The sequence below is a fragment of the Plectropomus leopardus genome, chromosome 15, assembly GCF_008729295.1.
Source record: "Plectropomus leopardus isolate mb chromosome 15, YSFRI_Pleo_2.0, whole genome shotgun sequence".
NCBI classification, from domain to species: Eukaryota; Metazoa; Chordata; class Actinopteri; order Perciformes; family Serranidae; genus Plectropomus; species Plectropomus leopardus.
The window spans coordinates 1,803,955-1,824,430 of NC_056477.1; the positions used below are offsets into that span (position 1 = coordinate 1,803,955).

At 38.2% G+C, this 20,476-nt stretch overlaps 1 protein-coding gene across 1 annotated transcript in view; it reads right to left on the reverse strand.

Moving 5' to 3' along the window:
* Positions 1-529: 529 nt before the first annotated feature.
* gfra1a (gdnf family receptor alpha 1a) overlaps positions 530-20,476 on the reverse strand; it is a 126,734-nt gene continuing 106,787 nt past the window's right edge. The window contains exons 8-10 of the mRNA XM_042502425.1: positions 14,074-14,255; positions 4,006-4,053; positions 530-703 (exon numbers count right to left, since the gene is read on the reverse strand). Coding sequence (XP_042358359.1) covers positions 551-703; positions 4,006-4,053; positions 14,074-14,255 — 383 coding nt within the window. The 3' untranslated portion in view covers positions 530-550. The remainder of the gene's footprint in view (positions 704-4,005; positions 4,054-14,073; positions 14,256-20,476) is intronic.

Below are 20,476 nucleotides of genomic sequence, written 5' to 3' on the forward strand. Positions count from 1 at the left end.
CGAACCACAGAGGAGAATTACACCGAAAAGGCTGCCCAAAGTGATAAAATGTAGCAGTTACTGAACTGACTGTGACTTTTGAGCAAAAGATCCCACCTATAGCCTCAACACACAAACAGACGGGGGTGAAAAATCTGACGACTGTGAAAATCGATGCTAATTTACATTGTGTGTACCTTTCCAAGAGCCACCAGCTGTGGTTTATTGGAATGTAGTCCTCGAGTATTTTCTCATTTCCGCCCAAGAGAGCAACACAGAAGCTTTAAATCCCTTTTTTTTTCAACTAACCCAAAAGGGAACACACAGCCAAACTGAGTCAACACGTATAGTAGATCACCGTTTTAGCACACAGCTGCGATGCAGAAAAAGAAACAATAAAACAACAAAATTCATAAAAAACAAAAAACAAAGTAGGAATCAAAAGAGAATCCAGAGGGAAAAAAAAAGTACAACAGGTATTACTGAGAAGAAAGGATACAATTTCTTGTTTTGCTTTTTCTTTTATACAAATGGTTGTTTGTCAGTCCGTTGTTGCTGCGAAGCGGCGAGGCTACAAGACGCCCGGCGAGGAGAGCGCCGCCACGCTGCAGGAGCACAGCCAGAGCAGCGGGGGCAGCAGAGAGGCCAGGCCCGCGGGCCGTCTGGAGACAGCCGAGTTTCTCAGGATGGCGTTGGACGTACTTGGACCGTCTATCTGAGGGTCCTGACGGAGACACACAGAGAGGGACAAGAGACAAGGAGTTCAGGGAAAAACAGCCTCACCGAGCTGCAATAGACTCATTCATTTCTCAGTTTTTATTAGAGATATCCCAATCTGATCTCAAACATGGGTCCGTTGTTTTATGTTAGCTATCAAGCAGGTGTTTTTACGAGGGCTGTCAAGAGGTTAAAAAATTAATCTAATTAATTACACGCTCTGTGATTAATTAATCAAAATTAATCGCATACATTAAATTTTACTGTGAAAGTATTTAAAAGAATACTAAAAGCACAAATTTCACTCGTTTATGAAGTTGCACAAGCTCCTGCATTATCAACAGCATGAGCCCCAAAATATTTCAAAATAAAACGCGTGTTAACAACTGATGGGATTGTGTCAACAGCATTGTTAGAGGACTTGTATTTTGAAATACAAGCAGGGACGTCTTGAGTGAAACAGACTGAATTAAAAAAGGTGGTATAAAGTCAATATAATTATCAAAACTCCATTTTCATGGTCTATTTCTGCTGACAGACTTTGGCGGGAAAATAAACCACAGCTGGCAGAGTGGGTGAGAAATCAAACTGCCCCTTTGCTCTGCACCTGAGCTTCTGATTGTGTAGTAAAGTTACTGTAATATATGTCTTTTCATGGTGAAAATACACACCATAATATTCTCATGTATAGTTTATGGGGGAAAATATTCAGCCTTAAAACTTCGCTCAGTCTGGTAAGTATATAAAAGTAAGTGAGTGCAAATTCACTTTTTTTCTCAAAGCTGTAAGATTAACTTTGCATGGTCTTAGAAGATGTGTCCAATCAGACAGCACTGGTCGTCCTAAATGTCCAGATTGCGGCATGATAAAGTTTCATGAATCAGTCGTGGCAGGTGCCTCGGGATCGGATCCAGAGCCGGCTCGAGGATCTTTTCCATGACAGCTTGATAAATGATGCGCAAACAATTCTGACAACAAGAACATAAAAAGCTGCCAAACATTTCAAACATCAAACTTTTTAGGGGTTTTATGTCTTCATGCATCGCACACTGGAGAACGGCATTTTGATTTGATTGCTGGTACCAGCGTCTCGCACCCACTGGGACACGAAGAGGCTGCATTTTAATTCACGCGTGCAAAATGCAGCACACTTAAAAACTGTTTAATTCAATGATATCACCCACAAAAACTCTTAAACATATTCACGTGGTGACACAGCAAAACACCAAAAGGTTGTTTTCATAACTAAAATGTCAAAATCTAAAAAGTACATGTGTGCGTGTGCATTTGCATGTGTCCTGACGCGTAGCTACATGTGTATATCGAGCCTCAGCGCTCTTTGGCTTGCTAATAAAGCTGCAAGCTAACGGCTGGGTCATCTCCCCGAGACCTGTCCCTGCCTCCATTAAATGTCAGTCCAGTGCATAACAGTGCCTTATTATTGTACAATGACATTTACAGTGAACTTTAAAAGCCACAAAGATAAGCAACAATCCCATTTCAGCCTCAAAGGAACTACAAAGACCGAGAGTTTACAAAGGAGGCGGGAAGGATTGCCGCGGCAACCACAGTCGGAGAGAGGTGGGAGACTTCCAACAGCCGGGTCGGGTTACACTTTGTGTTTATTTGATAGCTCCGGCAATTGCCCTGCGGTGTTAACTAAAATTGTTTTCTGAGATAAAATGGTCTCCGGAGTTCATCAAATCATGACAGATATTTTTTTTCACAAATTAAAGACAAAGTTCTTTGATGGTATTTTGGATCAAGTGTAACTCTACCATCAACCGCACTGAAATAATCATTTTGACAAGAAACCAAACATGTTAAAGCTCCAGTGTGAAGAATTTAGGGGAAATATTGGCTGACGTTAAATATAATATAATTTTCTTCCTTATAATCAGCTGAAAATACAAATAATTTTGTTTTTGTTACTTTACAATGAGATGTTTATGTCTACATAAGGAGTGTGTGTATATATGCAGGCTGTTTAAATGCAGATAAACTTGCTAAAATAAAGCGTTTTTCTTTCTTTTTCTGGTGAGTCATGTTTGACGTTGCAAATGCTGCACAACAGTTTTGAAACGCTTTGAAACCTCAGCATATTGGTTTGATTTCTTTCAAAAACCCAGGGAGAAGGCAACAAGCAACTAAAGAAGAAATGCTGCAAAAAATAGCAAGTTATCATTAAAAAGTTTAATGAACATTACCCGAAAATTAGCAAGGAAAAAGGAAAAGGAAAAAACAAAAAGTAACGACATGACCTGACAAAGTGCTTAAAATGATAATGATTCTTTAACATAATTTTAAAAATGTGATCATAATAATTGTAAATATAGTTTTTTAGATTTTTCCCCCTGGTCTTTAAAGAAAATAATTTTCCAAATATAAAAATCATGCAATTTTTGGGACATTTCTTGTCCTCATTGCCTTTTCTCCTGTTTTCGAAGACAAAGTCAAACCAGTTTGCTCAGGGTTCAAATACTTGTGAAAGAAAACGCAGGACAAGAAACCTGATGTAGATCCAGGTTTTTAAAGGGTTAGTAAACAGTAGAAAGCAGCATGGAGGCCAGCGAATATGTTTTTTTACGGCTGTTCATTATTCAGACTCTGTTTCAAACTCGGTGCTGACTGATGTTGATTGTTGTGCGAGTGCAGCTTGAGCAGAAATGGTCAGAGTTTTTGGGGCACGTTGTTGCATTGTGCTGTAAAAGATGCAAAAAAAATGCGTTTCCACTCATATTTCCATCACTGCTGATCAGCGCCAGTCACAGCTGGAGTTGATAAATAACCACGACTTCTGCAACTCTGCTGAGAATGACTGCTGATTGTAACCTTTTCTATTAAGGCAAAAGCCAGACGTTAGTGGCTGTTAGCGCATTTTTGTCCAGTGGGAAGGGAGATTCAGTGCATTCAAGGATGCTCAGAAAATTTGGATTGTGTGCCTTACAGAAGCCCTTTTTAAGTGCAACATCACTGTAACAAAAAAGTGAAAAGGTGAAGAAAGTTTTACTCTGAGTATCTCTTTCAAGAAAGTTTGGAGGGAACAGTAAAATCAACAACAATGGCTGCAACACGGTGAGAAAGCGAAGTGCGTTCTTTTGAAACTGGAGTTGAGTTAGTTATTACATATCTTCAAGTATTTTATCCCGTCCCACTCTGTACTGTGGCTGCTGCTGTTTCACCAGGAGTTTGGTTGAAAGTAGAGTCTTCTTTTGTTTTGTCTTGAAATACATTTGGTATTCATTTTCTCGTGTTTTAGTTATAATTTCCACAAAATTAATTTCAATACATTATTGATGACAAACTTACCACACAGAAGACGCCATCAACAGTCGAGTTTGACTTCAACTTCTGAGCCTGTAACAGACAAAAAAAGCAAAGAATCATAATACAGTGTTATCCCAAAACACTAATGAAGCCTCGAGGTTAACCCTTTGAAATCTGCACAATTTGGCCTATCCAAATCATGGGAATAAGGCAATGATTAATATAAAAGTAAATGACCCAAAAGTTGTCAAGAAAGTAGTAAAACATATAAGAAAATTGCCTGAAGATGATTACAAGACAAGGAAAGACAAAATAAAATAAAATAAAATAAAATAAAATAAAGTAAAACTAAATTAAATAAAATACAACAAAAAAGTAGAAAGTGGAACAAAAAAACAAACAAACAAAAAAGTAAATGGCCTGGAAAAAGTTTTTAAAATTTACAATAATTCTGTAACATAATTTTAAATATGCAATTATATTAATTAGAAATATAATGTTTCCTTATTTTTTTCCTGTTTCCCTCGACGCTTTTTGCTAGCTTTAAAAAATTAATTTTCACAATCTACTAATTTCTTGCAAGCTGTGTGACATTTCTTACAAGTTGATCATTGCTTTTTTTTTCATGATTTTTTGAAAGAAATTATGAAAGCTGCTCCAGGTTTAAAAGGGTTAACTCCTCTTACACTTTGCATTTTACATCACAACACAAAAGCACTTTTAGCGTCACACTGCGGCTGAAATAAAGTGCACAGAGGATCTGCAGTAATTAATTTGCTTTGATCAACAATCGATGGAACAATCTGCAATGTAATCAGACTGAAAATATTCCATCAATACGTTTACACAACACGAGGTACAAACAGCACACAGGCGTCAGTGTTCAAACACTGTGACTAAACTTTGAATACCCATCACATTCAGCGTGTTCGTCTATGAAAGCTGGGAGCTGATCTGATCATTAAAAAACAGATTGGGGGACTAAAGCTAAATTGGAAAAACGACAGTAACCTTGGACAGTTTACCCCGAGAGCCTGTTAAACTTTTAAAGCCTCTGATAGATTCAGTGAGAGGACGAGAGGACGAGCGCAGAGGGACAGTCAAACCCAGACTCGGATTTCATCTCTGATTTATCATTCAATGGCTGTCGCACGCTCAGACGCACCGTCTTTGATTCTGTCTCTCAAACACTCACATTTTCCACGTGTGTAAATGAAGGTCAGAGGTTCTCGCTCTGTGATGTGTGACGGCTTGACTTGACTATTTGACCACTTTTTTCCTGTAATTTACTGTGTATTTATAAAAGGATATTAACATTACAGCATGGGTTTTAATTTTTGTCAATATTTTTCGTCCAAAATAACTCATATGAGTGATTTCTTATTTCTTTAGGGGGAAATTAAATGTCAAAACTTTTTGTTTTCTCTTTGTTTTCATACTACCAGGAAATGCTTTTGTGTATCAATCTGTGGAGTGAAACTACGGAGGAGTTTTTAATGTTGAGCTGTAACAGTGTCCAACCATAAACCGGTTTAAATTAATGTATAAAAACATGATTTTTGCGAGGTACAGGGATGAAGAGGGGCGCTGACAATCACTAGGTGTTAACAGAGGTTACTGTGTAGGCTACTTAATATTCATATTTTCCTAGTTTATCTTCTTTTTTTCCAGTAAATAATCATGTAAAACTGTAGTTTGATTTTGGATGTGTGGGTGTATGCATATATGTTTAATTTATTAGAGTATGGATTTAAATTTATAAGAAAGCAGGTAATTAAAATTCAGTGACTTATGAGAAGTTAGTACATCTTTCTTTTGCTTGATGTTTTTCATTGTCTGTAAATATTAATTTTTTGTCTGTCTGCTTGTTTGTATATTCACTTCCCTACTTTCGTGACTTATTTCCTTCAAGAAAGGCTATTTAACAAAACAACAAGAAAAACTGTATAATTCTGTATATGTATTTTTTTTTTTTTTTACATTTGCAGTCCTGTCACCAGAAGAAAATGCTTGTGAGTTTCTGCAAAACACAGATTGGTTACATTCGTACGTTTTATTTGTATCATATCATCATTTCTAAAGCAATGCAGTGTATGAGCTGACTTGTCCAGTGTTTGTTGTTGCCTACACCTGACCAACATCATCGCTGAAATGCAAATATTTCAACTTCTTGCTTTCTTGTCACATACAAGTGTAAGATATCCGTGGTTTGCAGAAACATACCATGCCAGTTCTTCATTCTGGCGATTGAGTTGGTCAGAGATAAATTTGATTTCCAACATTTTCTGTATCTAAAACTGGAATCATACATCGTGCAGCATTTCATGTTACATCAAAAATATCAGAAGGATGAGGGAGTCTCAACACGTCAACCAAGTCAGAGCTCAAACGGAGCCTCAGCGGACATGACAGCAGAGACAGGATCTGGAGATTTGAGGGTTGCAGCACGTGGTTATAGTTCGAGCTTTATGCATAGTGCAGCATGTCAACTTAAGAGTTTACTCTCCAGTAGACACAAAAGAAGCTCTAACTAGCATCCGAGACCTTACAAAAGTCCAATCAAGTCATGAAAAGAAAAAAAAAAAGACCAATGCACAGATTAACGTGACATTTGATCAGTGATGACACATCACATTGGTAATCTTCATTCTCCTCTGTGTCCTCGCTCTCCAGGTAAATTTGGTAAAAGGTAAAAGTGATTACCACTTGTGTTGATTGCAAACCCACGACGAGTTGATTTGCTGATTTGCCGCGCCGGCCTTGTAATCAGCGCCTTCACATCTCATGTTTATGTTCTGCGTTTGGTAAATAAGGCCTCTGATTAAGAGTTTGACACTTTGCGCAGGAGTTTGTGGCTTCAGAGAAGATTTTTCTCCTTTTGCTTCTAATGACCTGTACAGTGAATCTCTGCACTCAGGGTGGATGCTGTAAGTGAATGCAACTCCAGTTTTGGTTTCTGGGTATTTATGTGTGTGTATGTGTGCTCGGGCTGGAGGAATGACAGAATAATAAATGGCTCCGCTATACAGGATTGTGAATTCAGACCAAAAATAGGGATGTACAGGATGTAGCCGGCATAATAATACAGAAAGTGAGAGACTGTATTCTGTTATTACACCTTTGCTTCAGCACTAAAAAAACAAACAAACAAAAAAAAAAACCTCGGGTGTAATGGTGTATTTGCAGGACTCTGTCTAAAGACCCAAACAAAGGGCAAGCCAAGAATACCAAACATGGCAGCAAAAAATATGTGATCTGAGGAACACGATAACAAAACACTTCCATCAGTTTGTGTTTCATGATGAGGTCCCATCTGTGTGAGGAGTCATTGTTTAGATGCATTAAAAGTTTAAAACATCACAGATAAGAGACACTGAGAGATCATAATGATAATAAACTTTTACAGCTCGTTGCTAAAGTCTGAAATCCTGAGGGCACGTTGAGTGTTTCACAACAAAACATTTGGAAATTTAAATTGCACGCGAGTGAATCTTCGAATGTTGACTCCATTTAGAAGCAGGACTCCATCTGCCACTGCAAATGTTTATGCTGATATAATATCTCCACCATGATTCAAAACTAACACATTCAGCAGTTTGGAGGCTGATTTTTATAAGGGATGTCTTCATGTAATAAGAGATAAAATTAATGGGACAATCTGTGATCCAAATGTAAACAAAAGGGTCAAGCAACTCCCAAAATCACCAACACACAAAACCCAAGACTGTCTGTCTTTCTACTCCAAAAAGATGCCAAGAAATTCAAATATATATATATATTCCTGCCTCGTGACCACGTGTTTTGGATTTGCCTAATATCTGGTCGTTCTGAAAAGTCACATTAGCATGTGGTAGATTTCCATATTTGTCCGGGGCACTTCCTGCCTTCTTGGAAGTCAACTATATTCATAAGAAGAGGCTGATGGAGCCCTGGGGCTTGCAAACTGTGTGTATGCATGCCTCCCCTGGCGTGTGTGTGTACATGTTGTTTTATCTGTGGTGGGTTTGCTGTGGGAACAACGAGCTCTGCTGTGTGATGAAAAACAGGAAAAATAGTCCTTCTTGGGTTTTCATTTACTCTAAACCTCAAGGGGAAGAAGAAAGCTTCTTCTCACTTGTTTTACGTTCACATCACACAAAGACAATGCAGAGAAAAAATATTCAAGCCACAGAATAGCTAACAGCTCTGTGATGCAGTCCTTTGAGCTCAATGCTACCATCGCCACACTCACAATGGCAACTCTGAAGTGCTGTTGAGAAGCAGATTTACTGTTTACAGTGTTTCATAATGTAAGTTTAGCATGATTGTCTGCCAATCTGCAGTCCACTGCAGATCACCTTTTCGGACCAACAAACAACAAAACCAGTTGTGATTTAATGTGTCATTGCTATGTTTCCAACGTCTTTTTAGGCACAAAAAATTGATGCTTTTTTGTAGAGACATTGCTACTTTTCCTGCTAAGATTGTGCCCCCATAAACTCGATATTTTAAGCCAAAACATTATCTTTTTCAAACCATAACCTAGTGGTTTTGTGCCAACCAAGCCTAATCACAGCGCTGTTTAAATGTAAAGTTTAAACACAAGTTTCGATGTATCTGCTACATGACAATGTACAGATGTAACATATCCATGGTTTTCAGAAACGTACAATGCCAACATTTGTTCTGCTGAAATGGTGGAATTACGGCTTGGGCTGATAAACCAAACAACTGGAAAAAAAAAAAAAAAAAAAAAAAAATGTAGTCAAAAAGCCAGAGAAATACCACAGACAATTGGATATAATATCTTGGACATGTGAAATGTTGTGACAGTCTGTTGAGTGGATGTATGATTTCACAGGATAAGTAGAAACTTTTAACAGCTGGTGGCACCAATGAAAAAGTTCACAATCACCAGGATTAATTCCTTTCTCTGCCACATCTGCGCCAAACTTTATGGTAATCCACAAGTCAAAAATGCAACCCAAAAGCTATAAAAATGTTGGCATTTTATGTTTCTGCAAACAACAGCTATGTACCTTTTGAGCATTATGATGTTGCCCATGGTTTGAAACTTTCTTTACTTTTTAACAACGCTTTGGTTAACGTCATTAAGTTTCAGCACAAACACAGCGTGTTTATGGGAAGGAAAAGATTATGTTTTGGCTTAAAATAACTGCTGTTCATGCTACTGTCTACAAACACTCACTAAAACACACCCAGTGTTGTTGTTTGTTGGGCTTGAAAAGAAGTCTGCAGCTTGGCAGGCGTCTCGCCTCAAAGCCCCGCCATCCACCACCTCCTTTGTCTCCAAGTTATTATATGATACATAAATGTACAAATATTAATAACATATTCATGGCCTGCAGAAATGTGCAATGCCAAAATTTTCCTATGGCGACTGGGCTGAAAAATGTCAAATTCCTGGTGGCGTGAGAAGAAAAGTCAGGTATCACCAAGGCCAAGCCGATTTATCCTCTGCGGCCATGAAGGTCTGCACAAAATTTCTTGTCAGTGTATCCGATAGCTGCTGAGATTTCACTCTGAACCCGTCAGCCGACCGACCTCTCGCTGCTAACATGGCTAAAAAAAAGGTAAGAACTACATTCTTTCACACAGGTAAAGAAGAAAAAAAAGTAAACTGAATCTCCTCTAATTTAGTTTGAACCCTACAATCAAAAGCTGTTTCCTTGTGCTGTTTGAACATTTCACAAAGCAGCCAGACTCCATTTGAGAGCATTGACAAAAGGGATGGTGGTTTTTCCTCTTCTTCTAAAGACAAAGATCTCACTGGGAGCTGTGGAGCTTTCAACTGGCTACACCTTCCACTTTTTTCTCTCCACTCTTTGATTGCTGTCTTTCAAGCCGAGGTAAAGGCAGCGCTGTAAGAGCTGCTGGGCTGTCATTGGCTGAGGCTGGAGAGGTTCTGAGTCACTGGTTCATGGGTATTATTCTGCATGTGTGTGTGAAAGAGAGAGATCAATGACAAGAGCGGAGTGAATCCTCTCACAGGCCTGTCCCTCGAGTGTGTCGTTACAACAGCAGAGCCTGTCTTTCTGCAGGCAGACACACACACACACACACACACACAAAATCATAAACACAGTGCTTGCAGCCACACTCAGATATACTGGGAGAGTGTATACACACAAACTAGAAAAGTGGTTTAACACAACTCTCTCATTAACTTGTACTTGACGTGTTATCAGAGGAGTGCCAACAGTGCACACACACCAGTACACCACCACTCCTCATTATCAGAACAGACTGTGTACGTGTGTGTGTGTGTGTGTGTAAATGTGTCAGCGAGTCAGTCCACTTTCATTTGTGTGTATTTGTGTGTAATTACATCTGTCTACAATATCTGTCTGTGTGAACTGCACTTGCAGGACTGCATGCCTGCATATATGTATGTGTGTGTGTGTGTGTGTGTGTGTGTGTGAAAACAGTCATGGATATAAAGTTTAAGTCACAAACTGGGTTAAAAATCCCATTAAAAATACACCCAGGTCACTGAAATTACCAAAACATAACTGCAGCCTGCTATCACCCTTTTTTCTCAGGTGTAGGAGGGGAGAAGTCAGTGTTAAAAACACTGTTAAGTTGTTACAAACTCTATGTCTACTTCCTGCATTTTAATATTACACGGTATCGAGTATAACCGAGCAGTAGAGTTCATCTCTGGAATAGAAAACGATTTGCTACTTTAATTGCAAAAAGAGCATCAAAAGGGTACAAACTAGAAAGATTTAGCAGTACACTGATCTTTGGTCTAAATCTAGAGGCTTATAATTCATATTGGTCTTTTAATGACATCTGTGATTACGTATTGTTTATTTTGTGGTTTCAGTTAAGTGCCCAATTAATTTGATCTTAGCAATTAACTAACTGCAAATTTTGGTAATACTCTCAATGATGCGCATGTCTGTAATCAGGCTGTTTTCATGCAAAGTTCATACGTTTACAAATGGAAAGTGATGAACCAGAATTTGTATGTAATCCACACAATCAGAAATGCTACGATCACATGACCAATGGGCTGATGGGAGTGAAAGAATGAAGTAGTATAAAGAGCAAAATTTTGCATCAGGAGGCAGGTTGGGGTGATGGATATGTCAAACAAAACCAGGACTTCCCCCTAGTGGACCATTGTTTGTGTCCAGTGTGAAATCAAGTAAATTTTGACTTATTTGAGGAATGTTGAACCCAAGCTTTATTCCTAAACCTAACTTAGGTTAAAAAATGACTTATCAAAACTAACAAAACTTTGAGTTGAGTATGTAAATTTACATTAAGTACATAACGTAGCAACGCCCAGCCGTATTTTTTTTCCTAAACTTCTTGCTAATTTGTCCGATATCATACAAACCATTGTATGAAGATACGTTGCTATGAAGCATCATAAACACGTTTAAAATATGATACTATTTGCTTACCGCACAGCTTAAGAGGCAGGTATTACATTTCAGGGATAGTGGAGACCAAAACAGAGCTAAAAAGTGAGTTTAAACTTATTTGTCAGGAAGCCAGAAACACATCTTATAATATACCTCTTTTTCTGCAGCATTCAAGTGGCATAAAAAATCAATTAATGTGAATAAAGATATCATTATTTCTGAGTATGTTAGTTAAGAAACACAAAAGTTTGTTGTTTATATGCTTAAATATTTGCAGATTTGGACTTTAACACCATTGCATAGACAATACTCTCCTATGGACGAACAGAAACAATCCAGCAGCTCAGCACCATAATGCATGATCACTAAAACAGTGTGGAGCATCATAAACAATAACAACAAAAACAGCTGAGGGTAAAAAGTGATGTTTATAGTTTGATTGTTGTTTGCAAAGAGAAATGATTATGGTGGATTTCAGTTTGAAATTGCTGGAGGATTTTTTCTGTCAGCGCTGGTAAACAATAACCTTAGTGATTTTATGACGCTTCATCGGGCTGCGGTATTATTATATGTGAAATAGCTCTGCGAGTCCCTGTCATCGCTCTGCTGGTAATGACAGTATTATCCCCACTTCCTCCCTGACCCAGGAGGAGCCATCACTGGTGTTCAGGATTGCTGCCTGTGATCCCTCCGTTTCATCAGCCAGATAACTGTTGTTCCTGCAGAGCAGGAGTGTCTGCTCCAACTGAGAAATACACTTTCACAGTCTTATTGGGCACGGTGGGGCTGGCACATACAGGTACACAGATGGATCAATACACACCAGCGTGTCAATACCAGCCCCATCAGGACAAAGACGAGTAGAAGATAAATGAGCTCTGGTTACTAACATTTAGGTGCTATAACACAAGCAAAAGACGAGTTCAAACTAGTACTTCATAAATAAATACTTTTACTGATTATTTGTAGTAGTAGTTGTTAAGGAAAAATGCTGACTGAAATTAACTTCTACTACTATACTAATAATTAGCAGCAGTGAAATTCTATTCCTGGAAATATTTAACGTGTTGTGATGATAAAACAAATTGCAAGTTGTACTCTGGGAAAGTTACTACGAAGTTGGATAACATTTTCTATGAAGATGCATTTTGAAGGAATTTATAGTGAATTATAACGCATTCATAATGCTTTATGACTGCACTCATAGAGACACAAAATAATGTTAAAATTCTTTTTTGATGAAATCCACCTTCCCATGCATAAAAATAAACAAAACTGCACATAAATCTAGTCCCATGCTGCAAACACAAGACAATTGCCCTGGTGTCGGTGCTACAGCAACTGTATAAATTTCAAATGTTTGGAAATTCATAACAAATCATTTGTTTGTGCTACAGCTTTGCAACTTACACCAAAATATAGTGAGGGATAGGATATAGTGCTCACTTCACTGTGTTACAAATTATAAAGTACATCATGCTGTTTTTATCAAAAACGATTAAAGTAATTAAACCTACGTCCTCTCACATGTTTTGCTCAATCGACAACAAACTTGCTATAGGGCGTCTTCAGACTGAGCCTGCAGTGCATAGACATGTGTGACTGTAAACTGTGCTGTAAACATATACTTGCAAATTCATACCAAATAAATCTTCAAGGTTCGTAAAAAATAGCAACATTTTGCTGTCATGGTAGATTAAGTTTTTAACATTTTAGAATTTTATCTCAAAAACTTAATTTTTGACAGCATTTTGAACTATTGCAGCGTATGGGAAAATGGCATCTTTTATTAGTTTTTCACTTCTGGAGTGAATCAATCTTTGTAAAAGAAAGCAAATGATCAACATCTCTATGCCATCTAGATGCAAATTCTCAGCATTTCTGTTTTTGACAGCAGTTTGAAATCTGCCTTTCAATGCACAGACAGCTGATATCCTGCCCCCTGGTGGTTGGCTCAGTCAGTGTGAAGCCATCTCTGGTTTCTCTCTTTGCATGTAGCTTACTGGGATAGTGACTCACTCTTGATGTCTGAGGATGTGAGTTCAAACCTCGAGATGCAGAAAGAAAATCTGTAGTTGCTCATTGTATTCCAATTTGTCTGCTACTAAAAAATGCCTTGCCCCAACCCATTAAAGTGCAGCAGCTATAACTGGAGTCCTAAGTCCAATTTTAACTTTACTTTTATCTCTGGTTTGGTCTTCACAAACAGCTGAGAAAAAAAGTCTTTCTAGATGCTAAATTTTTCACTTAGTCCACCAGCACCACCTTGTTACAACTATTTTGCATCGTTTTATGAACAAGACCTGCCATCCACATTTTATTTGTAGCATTTCATTTGACATGTTTGGTATTTTGACAATACTCGATAAACCAATGGAGCCGGCCTGAAATTGAAAACAAGGAAAGAAACTGAGGCGGAGGATGAAGAGGCAGTGAGGTATGCAACAGAAACAGATAGCGGCAGCAGATGAACAGACACTGTGGACATTTGGACAGTGAGACGGATAGAAAAGGATAGAAGGATCAGCAGGTCAGATAAAGAGCGATTGTGACTCAGAAACTTTACCATCTGTAAAAAAGTTTCACAGAAAAAAGGAAGGTTTTGAAATGTTTTCATGTTATAGGATCAGATTTATCTCAGGCCGGCTGAGACCCTTGAGGCTCCGAACACAGACGCCCTCTGAATCCAAAACCAGCCTGTGAGTGTGTGCGTGTGCATGTGTGTGTGTCGAACCTGTAAGCTGCCACAGAAGTGGTAAATGCCAGGGTCTGTGTTGATGCTGTTGTCGATGGTGTTGGGGTTGCGTTCGCGGTTCCTCTGGTAGGGGGTGGTGGTGGAGGTGGTGGTCTGGACGGGGGACATCGGCTGCCACACTCCCACATCTGTCCCATTCCCAAAGGCCTGGATGGCATTACCTACAGATGGACAGTTAGAGAAAAAAACTAACTAGCTGTTGACCAGGAATACTTCTGTTGATTGGAGGTGAGTGGTGGACATAAAGAAAAGAGGTCGGTAAATAAACAAAACAAATAAACCAACTCTTGGCGTGAAACTCTCTGAAGGTGGACTATCTGTGTCACCTGCAATGATTTCAACCAGCTAGGGACCAGATTTATAAAACTATGTGTAGATCCATGACTAAATCTGTGTGTACGCACAGAGGCGTTGTTTTAAAAATCAGATTTATGAAGACGTGCGTACACCTGATTCTGTTTTGTCATCATGGCGAATGGGCACAAGCCTCATTTCCACACCCAACATTCACCATAAATGGACATAAAGACACCCTTAACCCTTAAAACTTGGTTTTGATATTGTTCAAAAACTTAAGTAGCTTCTTGGTAATTATGTCCTGTAAACTGACAAGAAAATGACCTGACAATTACTTAGGGGGTTAGGTGTTTCAGATATAACTCAAAAATGAGCGAAACATGTCCAGAAATCTGCATTAATAGCTCTTATGAATATATATTAACATTATGTCACAAAAAATAGCCCTCTCTTAAGGACATTTTCTTGTTTGCTTTCATTTTTTACATATTTTTTTCCAGGTAATTTTCTTGTAACTTTTTACTTATCCTTGCTCATTTTTGGGCCATTTCTTGTTAAATTGCTTCTCGCCTTCTTTTCATGTTTATGAAAGATTTCAAGCCAATTTGCTCCGATTTTTAGGATTAAATATCTATTGGCATATTGACATATCTGCGCCTCTACTATTCATTATACCTGTGAGAACTATGGGAAAGAAAGTCACTGTCACAGGAAAATCTACATCATCAGTATTATCAAGGATGATCACTTCATTCACAGCGCTCATGTGTAAACTAACTTCACAAAATGCTCTGCATGATAAAATTAAACAGTGATGAATGTAAATAAAAATAATGCTGAAATGTATCCCTTATAAACACGATTAACTTTATAAATGTGCGTTTGATTGACATTTTACAGAATACTGTGGAAGCTTCTCGAATATTAAATAATAATAATGAATTATTGAAGTTGGAAAACACTCTCTCAACTAAATATTTAATCTCCTTGTTATCAAATCACCTGCAGCTAGTTCAGCTGAAACTGTGTGAACGCTGCTCTGAAAAATGCGTGAGGTGCACACATTCTCACTGCATATTCCTCTGTTATAAATACCAGTTTATGTTTGGGAAAAGGCATATGCATGGTTTTTTTGTGTACACATTGTTTATGCATCTGGCCCCGAGTCTGAAATATTTTTAAGAATACGCAATTTTATCCTTACTACGATGTAAACAAACTTTAAGTAACGTTTCGCTTGGATTAAAGCCTCCAAACACATTTCGTGAAGACTTCGAGATGTGCTGAGCTGGTAAAAAAATAAAAATAAAAAAATAACTTTTATTAGCCCCACCAGAAATACGACATCGTAATTCTGAGCAGGTCACTTTAGAACAAAGCTGGATCTCACCATGAATCACATGCTTGTTAGTCCCCACGTTAAAATAAAGCTTTATATTGCGCCGGCCTAAACCACAATTAAAGGCGAGTTAGAAGGTACTTAAGTTTTGTTATCACTCTCCTCCATTATAAATTCACCACACAGTCAAAAACCTGAGTGCTGATGTGGCTATTTACCATTACAGTCCATTAGTGGCCCTATTAATAGCTTTCTATGGCTTTGATGTAAAAGACACACACACACATACACACATACACACACACACACACACACATCAGAGGAAAGCTGAGCAGAGATGCTGTTTGAACGTAATGATATTCTTCCCTCCAACAGTGAATTATGACCCTGATACCGTGGTAAAGGAAAGGAGAGCTGATCTGCATAGCTGCTCTTTAACCTTACTGAAATATTCATACATACACATGCACAGGCATATGGGTATGTCTACATGATTTACAGCATATATTCAAACAGCATATTGGATCTAGCCATTGTTTTTCATTCTTTTCCATGCCAAATATATATTAAAAACAGCTACAAAATAGATGGAATGTCAAATGGACATTAATAATACTGTAGATGCAAAAAACCTGGATTCAGAGATGTGTTTGTGTACAATAAAAACTACTATTCCACATATATAGATTTTTTTAAAAAAGCAACTCATATTAACAACTCAACACTAAAAAAAACTGTACAAACGCAAAGTGTAATTTATCTGTCTCGCTCTAAATCAAACATCTTTTCATCCAGAGTTTATAAAAGCCGGCTTTCATTCACGCAGAAAACCCATCGTCTTTTCTCTCTGTGCAGATACTCCTCAACAACTGCTGCTACTGAAGCAAAGAATTCATTCAAAGGTGAATTACAGCAGCTGATGATGGCTTTTATTTATAATATGAATACCTGCTGCTCCTTTTTTGAATATAAGGTTGGCATCGACTGGAGGTTACCAAGTCTTTCAAGTAAACATTCTTTGAAACTTAAAGGGATACTTTGCAGATTTTCATTCAGCTTTGAATCAAAACAATGTGAGTGGTATGTGTCACTGAACTGTGGTGAATTTTCTTCCTCTAACCGGTGCCCAGATCTCCCTTCTCCGTCATCCTATGAATTACTGGTTTCACTGGCTTTCAGGCTGTTGCTCCAAGTACAGGCTGTACTTCTGCATTTTCGTGTTGCTACCACTTCTGACATAAATAATGAAGAAGTGGATCACGATACAGACCTGAATTTCTGCCTCTTAACCTCAGACCAATATCCAATAAAATAGCAACACGAGGCAGTGCTGATCACAAATAAACTAAGATCGCATTACTGCATTGCATGTTTTTCAGCTAAGAAACACATCTCTGTGCCCTGTCTGGCTGTAATAGCGTGAGTTTGTGAACAGAGGGTGGGCCACTATATAGGAGGCTGAAAAAACTGAGATCAAATGATAAAACTGAGCAGCGCTGATCAAATTTAAAACAAGATTCTGTTACCAAGTTGCCTATTTCTCGCCTCAGGTGTTTTCAGAGACATGTTTTAGCTCACAGTTTAACTGGAAAATGAGATTGTTTGTTACCTGCCCACCTTCACTGAGTCAAATAGACGAGTTTGCATTATGTCACCAGCAAGAGTGTTGATTGGTCTAGTACAGCAATACTTTCTCATCTAAAGTGGTCAAATATCACAGCTTTATCAGTGGACTTTTGTATCTACATATTACACTCTAGGTGTCCTCCTGCATTGCTGATGTTCTGGGATGTCACAAAAGCATTTTTTTGGAATTAGGCAGTGAAGACACAAGTGGTTAGGTTTCTTAGGTTTAGGAAAAAAACATCATGGTTTGGCTCTACATTCATTCAAAAGTCCAGGTTTGTTGGACCCATCCACCACCCCTCCAACCCACCACGTAGCTCCTTATATTATGCCGTTACTGTCAGCGTTTCAACCTGATGCCATCTAGCAGCTGCAGCAGATTCAGTCCAGTTTTCAACTGAAGCCACCTGAAGTCCGTGTATCATATAGCCATGACAGGTGTTGTCTGGCCGACTATTCTCTGCTTCCTGTTTTTCTGGCCATGTAACACCAATTTCAAAAGTATTTTTGTCCTTCTACTGCAGAGACGGCCTTGTTTAATTAAAAGACGATCCTATCCAACAGTGAAATACTACTAAGGAGAATAAGTTGTCTGAACACAATCAGATACAGATCAAAGAACACCCTTATATAAATGATTTTTGTTGTTTTGCAGACTAGTTGAGTAATAGTTAAGTTGTGAGTCTCTTTTGGTGTAATCAGTCTGAGAAAAGCGAATGTGCTGACTCGATTCCACGCCTCCACATCGTGGCATCATACAGCCTTAAAGTTTCCCTGCAGGGCCAGCGGAGCACCTGCTGCAGAACTGGCAAAATTCATCCTCCAGATGTTGAAGGATGATTGATGGCAGGTATTTCTCCAGTCAGTGACCGTCCCTGGTCTCCTTATGGTCTTTCCTGAATGCACCCGTGGCAGCGTTCCCTCATTCCTGCTGACCTACTTCCAGATATTTCCTTAAGCGACAGGAAGCGGGAGATTCTCAGGGTGTACTTGGCATCTCAGCAGGCCATAGTTACCCTCAGTGTTAATTTGTGATTGCAGCTCTGACAGATTAAAATACTGCGGAGGAGTAAATTAAAGGTTACCTTGGAGTGGATTTTATGCAACTAAGTATTTTTTTGACAGCCTGTCAAGGACGAGACATCTGAGTGCGCATGTAAATGTGGTTGTTGGACTGGATTTGTGTTTACACACACTGACGCCCTGTTTCCACCAAGCAGTCCGGTTCAGTCCAGTTCAGTTTGGTATGCATTTTTTTCATTTCCATTGCAAAAAGTTCGAGATAATACCAATGGAACCGTTCCTTACTGTCCCCATTTTTGGTCACCCCTCTGTTGGGGTTTCTAGCACACTGAGCTAGAGCCAGAAACACTGCAGTCCTTCGATTGATCAACAGAGAACAATCACTCTTGCTACTGTGACAAAATTTATCATACATTAGTAAACTAAAACTATAAGAAGAAAGGATGTTTTGCAGCCTCTAGCAGCAGCAGCTGCAGTCTTGGAAAAAATACATTTCACACTGTGACGACTGCCAGCAACTTTTAAGGAGGGACATTTACTTTTAATGTTACTCACTGCATGAGTTGATGATGTGAATCCATCAACACACTTTAAATAAATATGACAACTTTTACCACTGAGTTTGTTTTTATTCTCTAACTTAGCTCTAGCTCCACCAGCAATAAACCGCTGCTCTTGCAAAGGAGTCAATGCACAAAACAAATATTTCTAACTCTTTGAAACCTGCGCAATTGTCTTTAATTGTGATTGATTCAAAAACATCAGAAAGAAAGTGATGAGCAACTTAAGTAAAGAAAATTGTAAAAAAAAAAAAAAACTTTTTAAAAGTAGAAGAAAAGACCTTTTCATTTTCTGTAGCTTTCTAAAAATAATTCCCTAAATGTACTAATTTCTTGCAATTTGTGGGGGATTTTTTGTCAAGTTGCCCCCCCCATGTTTTCGAGAAGAAAAATCAAACCAATTCAAACATCTAAATACTGAAAGATGTCTGCGTGCAGCACAATAAAAGTAATGTCAAATCAGGTTTCGAATAGTTTAATATCTCATCCAGAGAGACCCTGACTCCCCCCTTTTTTTGTTGTTGTGAAAATATTAGCATGCAACCCCGTTCTGTGGATGATAAACAAGGTGCAGATGTTTCTCGTTATCAGCAGTAATGTGGAAATACAGCGAGAGCTGGACAGAGCAGAGGAGGACAACAAACCCTCACATTTCTCTGCAGTGGAAACACTTAACAGATCCAGCGTCCACAGAGGTTACTTTTGGTTCCAAAGGTGCCATACAAAAATCTTTTTGGATGGAAATGTGGCTTTAAACATATATTGTTCAGAGTTACTGTACGCAGCATGGTGTCACCATCCTCTCCTTCTTGTTTTCTATCCCCTCTTGTGAAGATTTTTTCTGCTTAAACTCTCCCTGACCCACGAAAGCACCTTTGAGTTAGTTCCACTCTGCGCATTTAATAAACGTGACTATTAATCTTGAACTAAGTAGATTCAGAGACTCTCTTAATTCATCTGCTGGATTTCAGACCAGACATCCCAAAAAATGCACAGTGTCTCTCGTAGACAAACAATGAATAGAGAAAAATGGCTTAAAAAAAGTAGAAAAAAATAAGCAATTAAAGAAGAAATTACACCAGAATTATTGAAAAATGTATAAATAATACAAAAATAATTACTGAAAATATGTCTTAAAAAAGGAAAATAAAATAAAAAATAACAAGTTAGAGAAATGTGCTTTTAATTTATAATAATTCTGTAACATAATTTTATATATGAAATTAAGAAAATTATAGTTTTCCCTACTTTTTTTTTTTTTTTTTTTTTACCCTTGGCCTTTTTTCCCCCAAGTATTTTAATTTCTAGTAATTTGTGTAACATTTCTTTCCAAGTTGTGTGTTCCAGGCTCCAAAGGGTTAACTCAATTCATACACTTTTGTTTTCATGTAAATGTATGTAAGCAAATGTGATAATATTTGGAATATGCTGGGGAAGAGGATTAGTGCAGCGATTTAATGACACAAGCTCAACTGTGATACAAACTAGCATTTCCAACAAAATAAAGTATTACCACGTTTCCTGCCAACTTCCAATG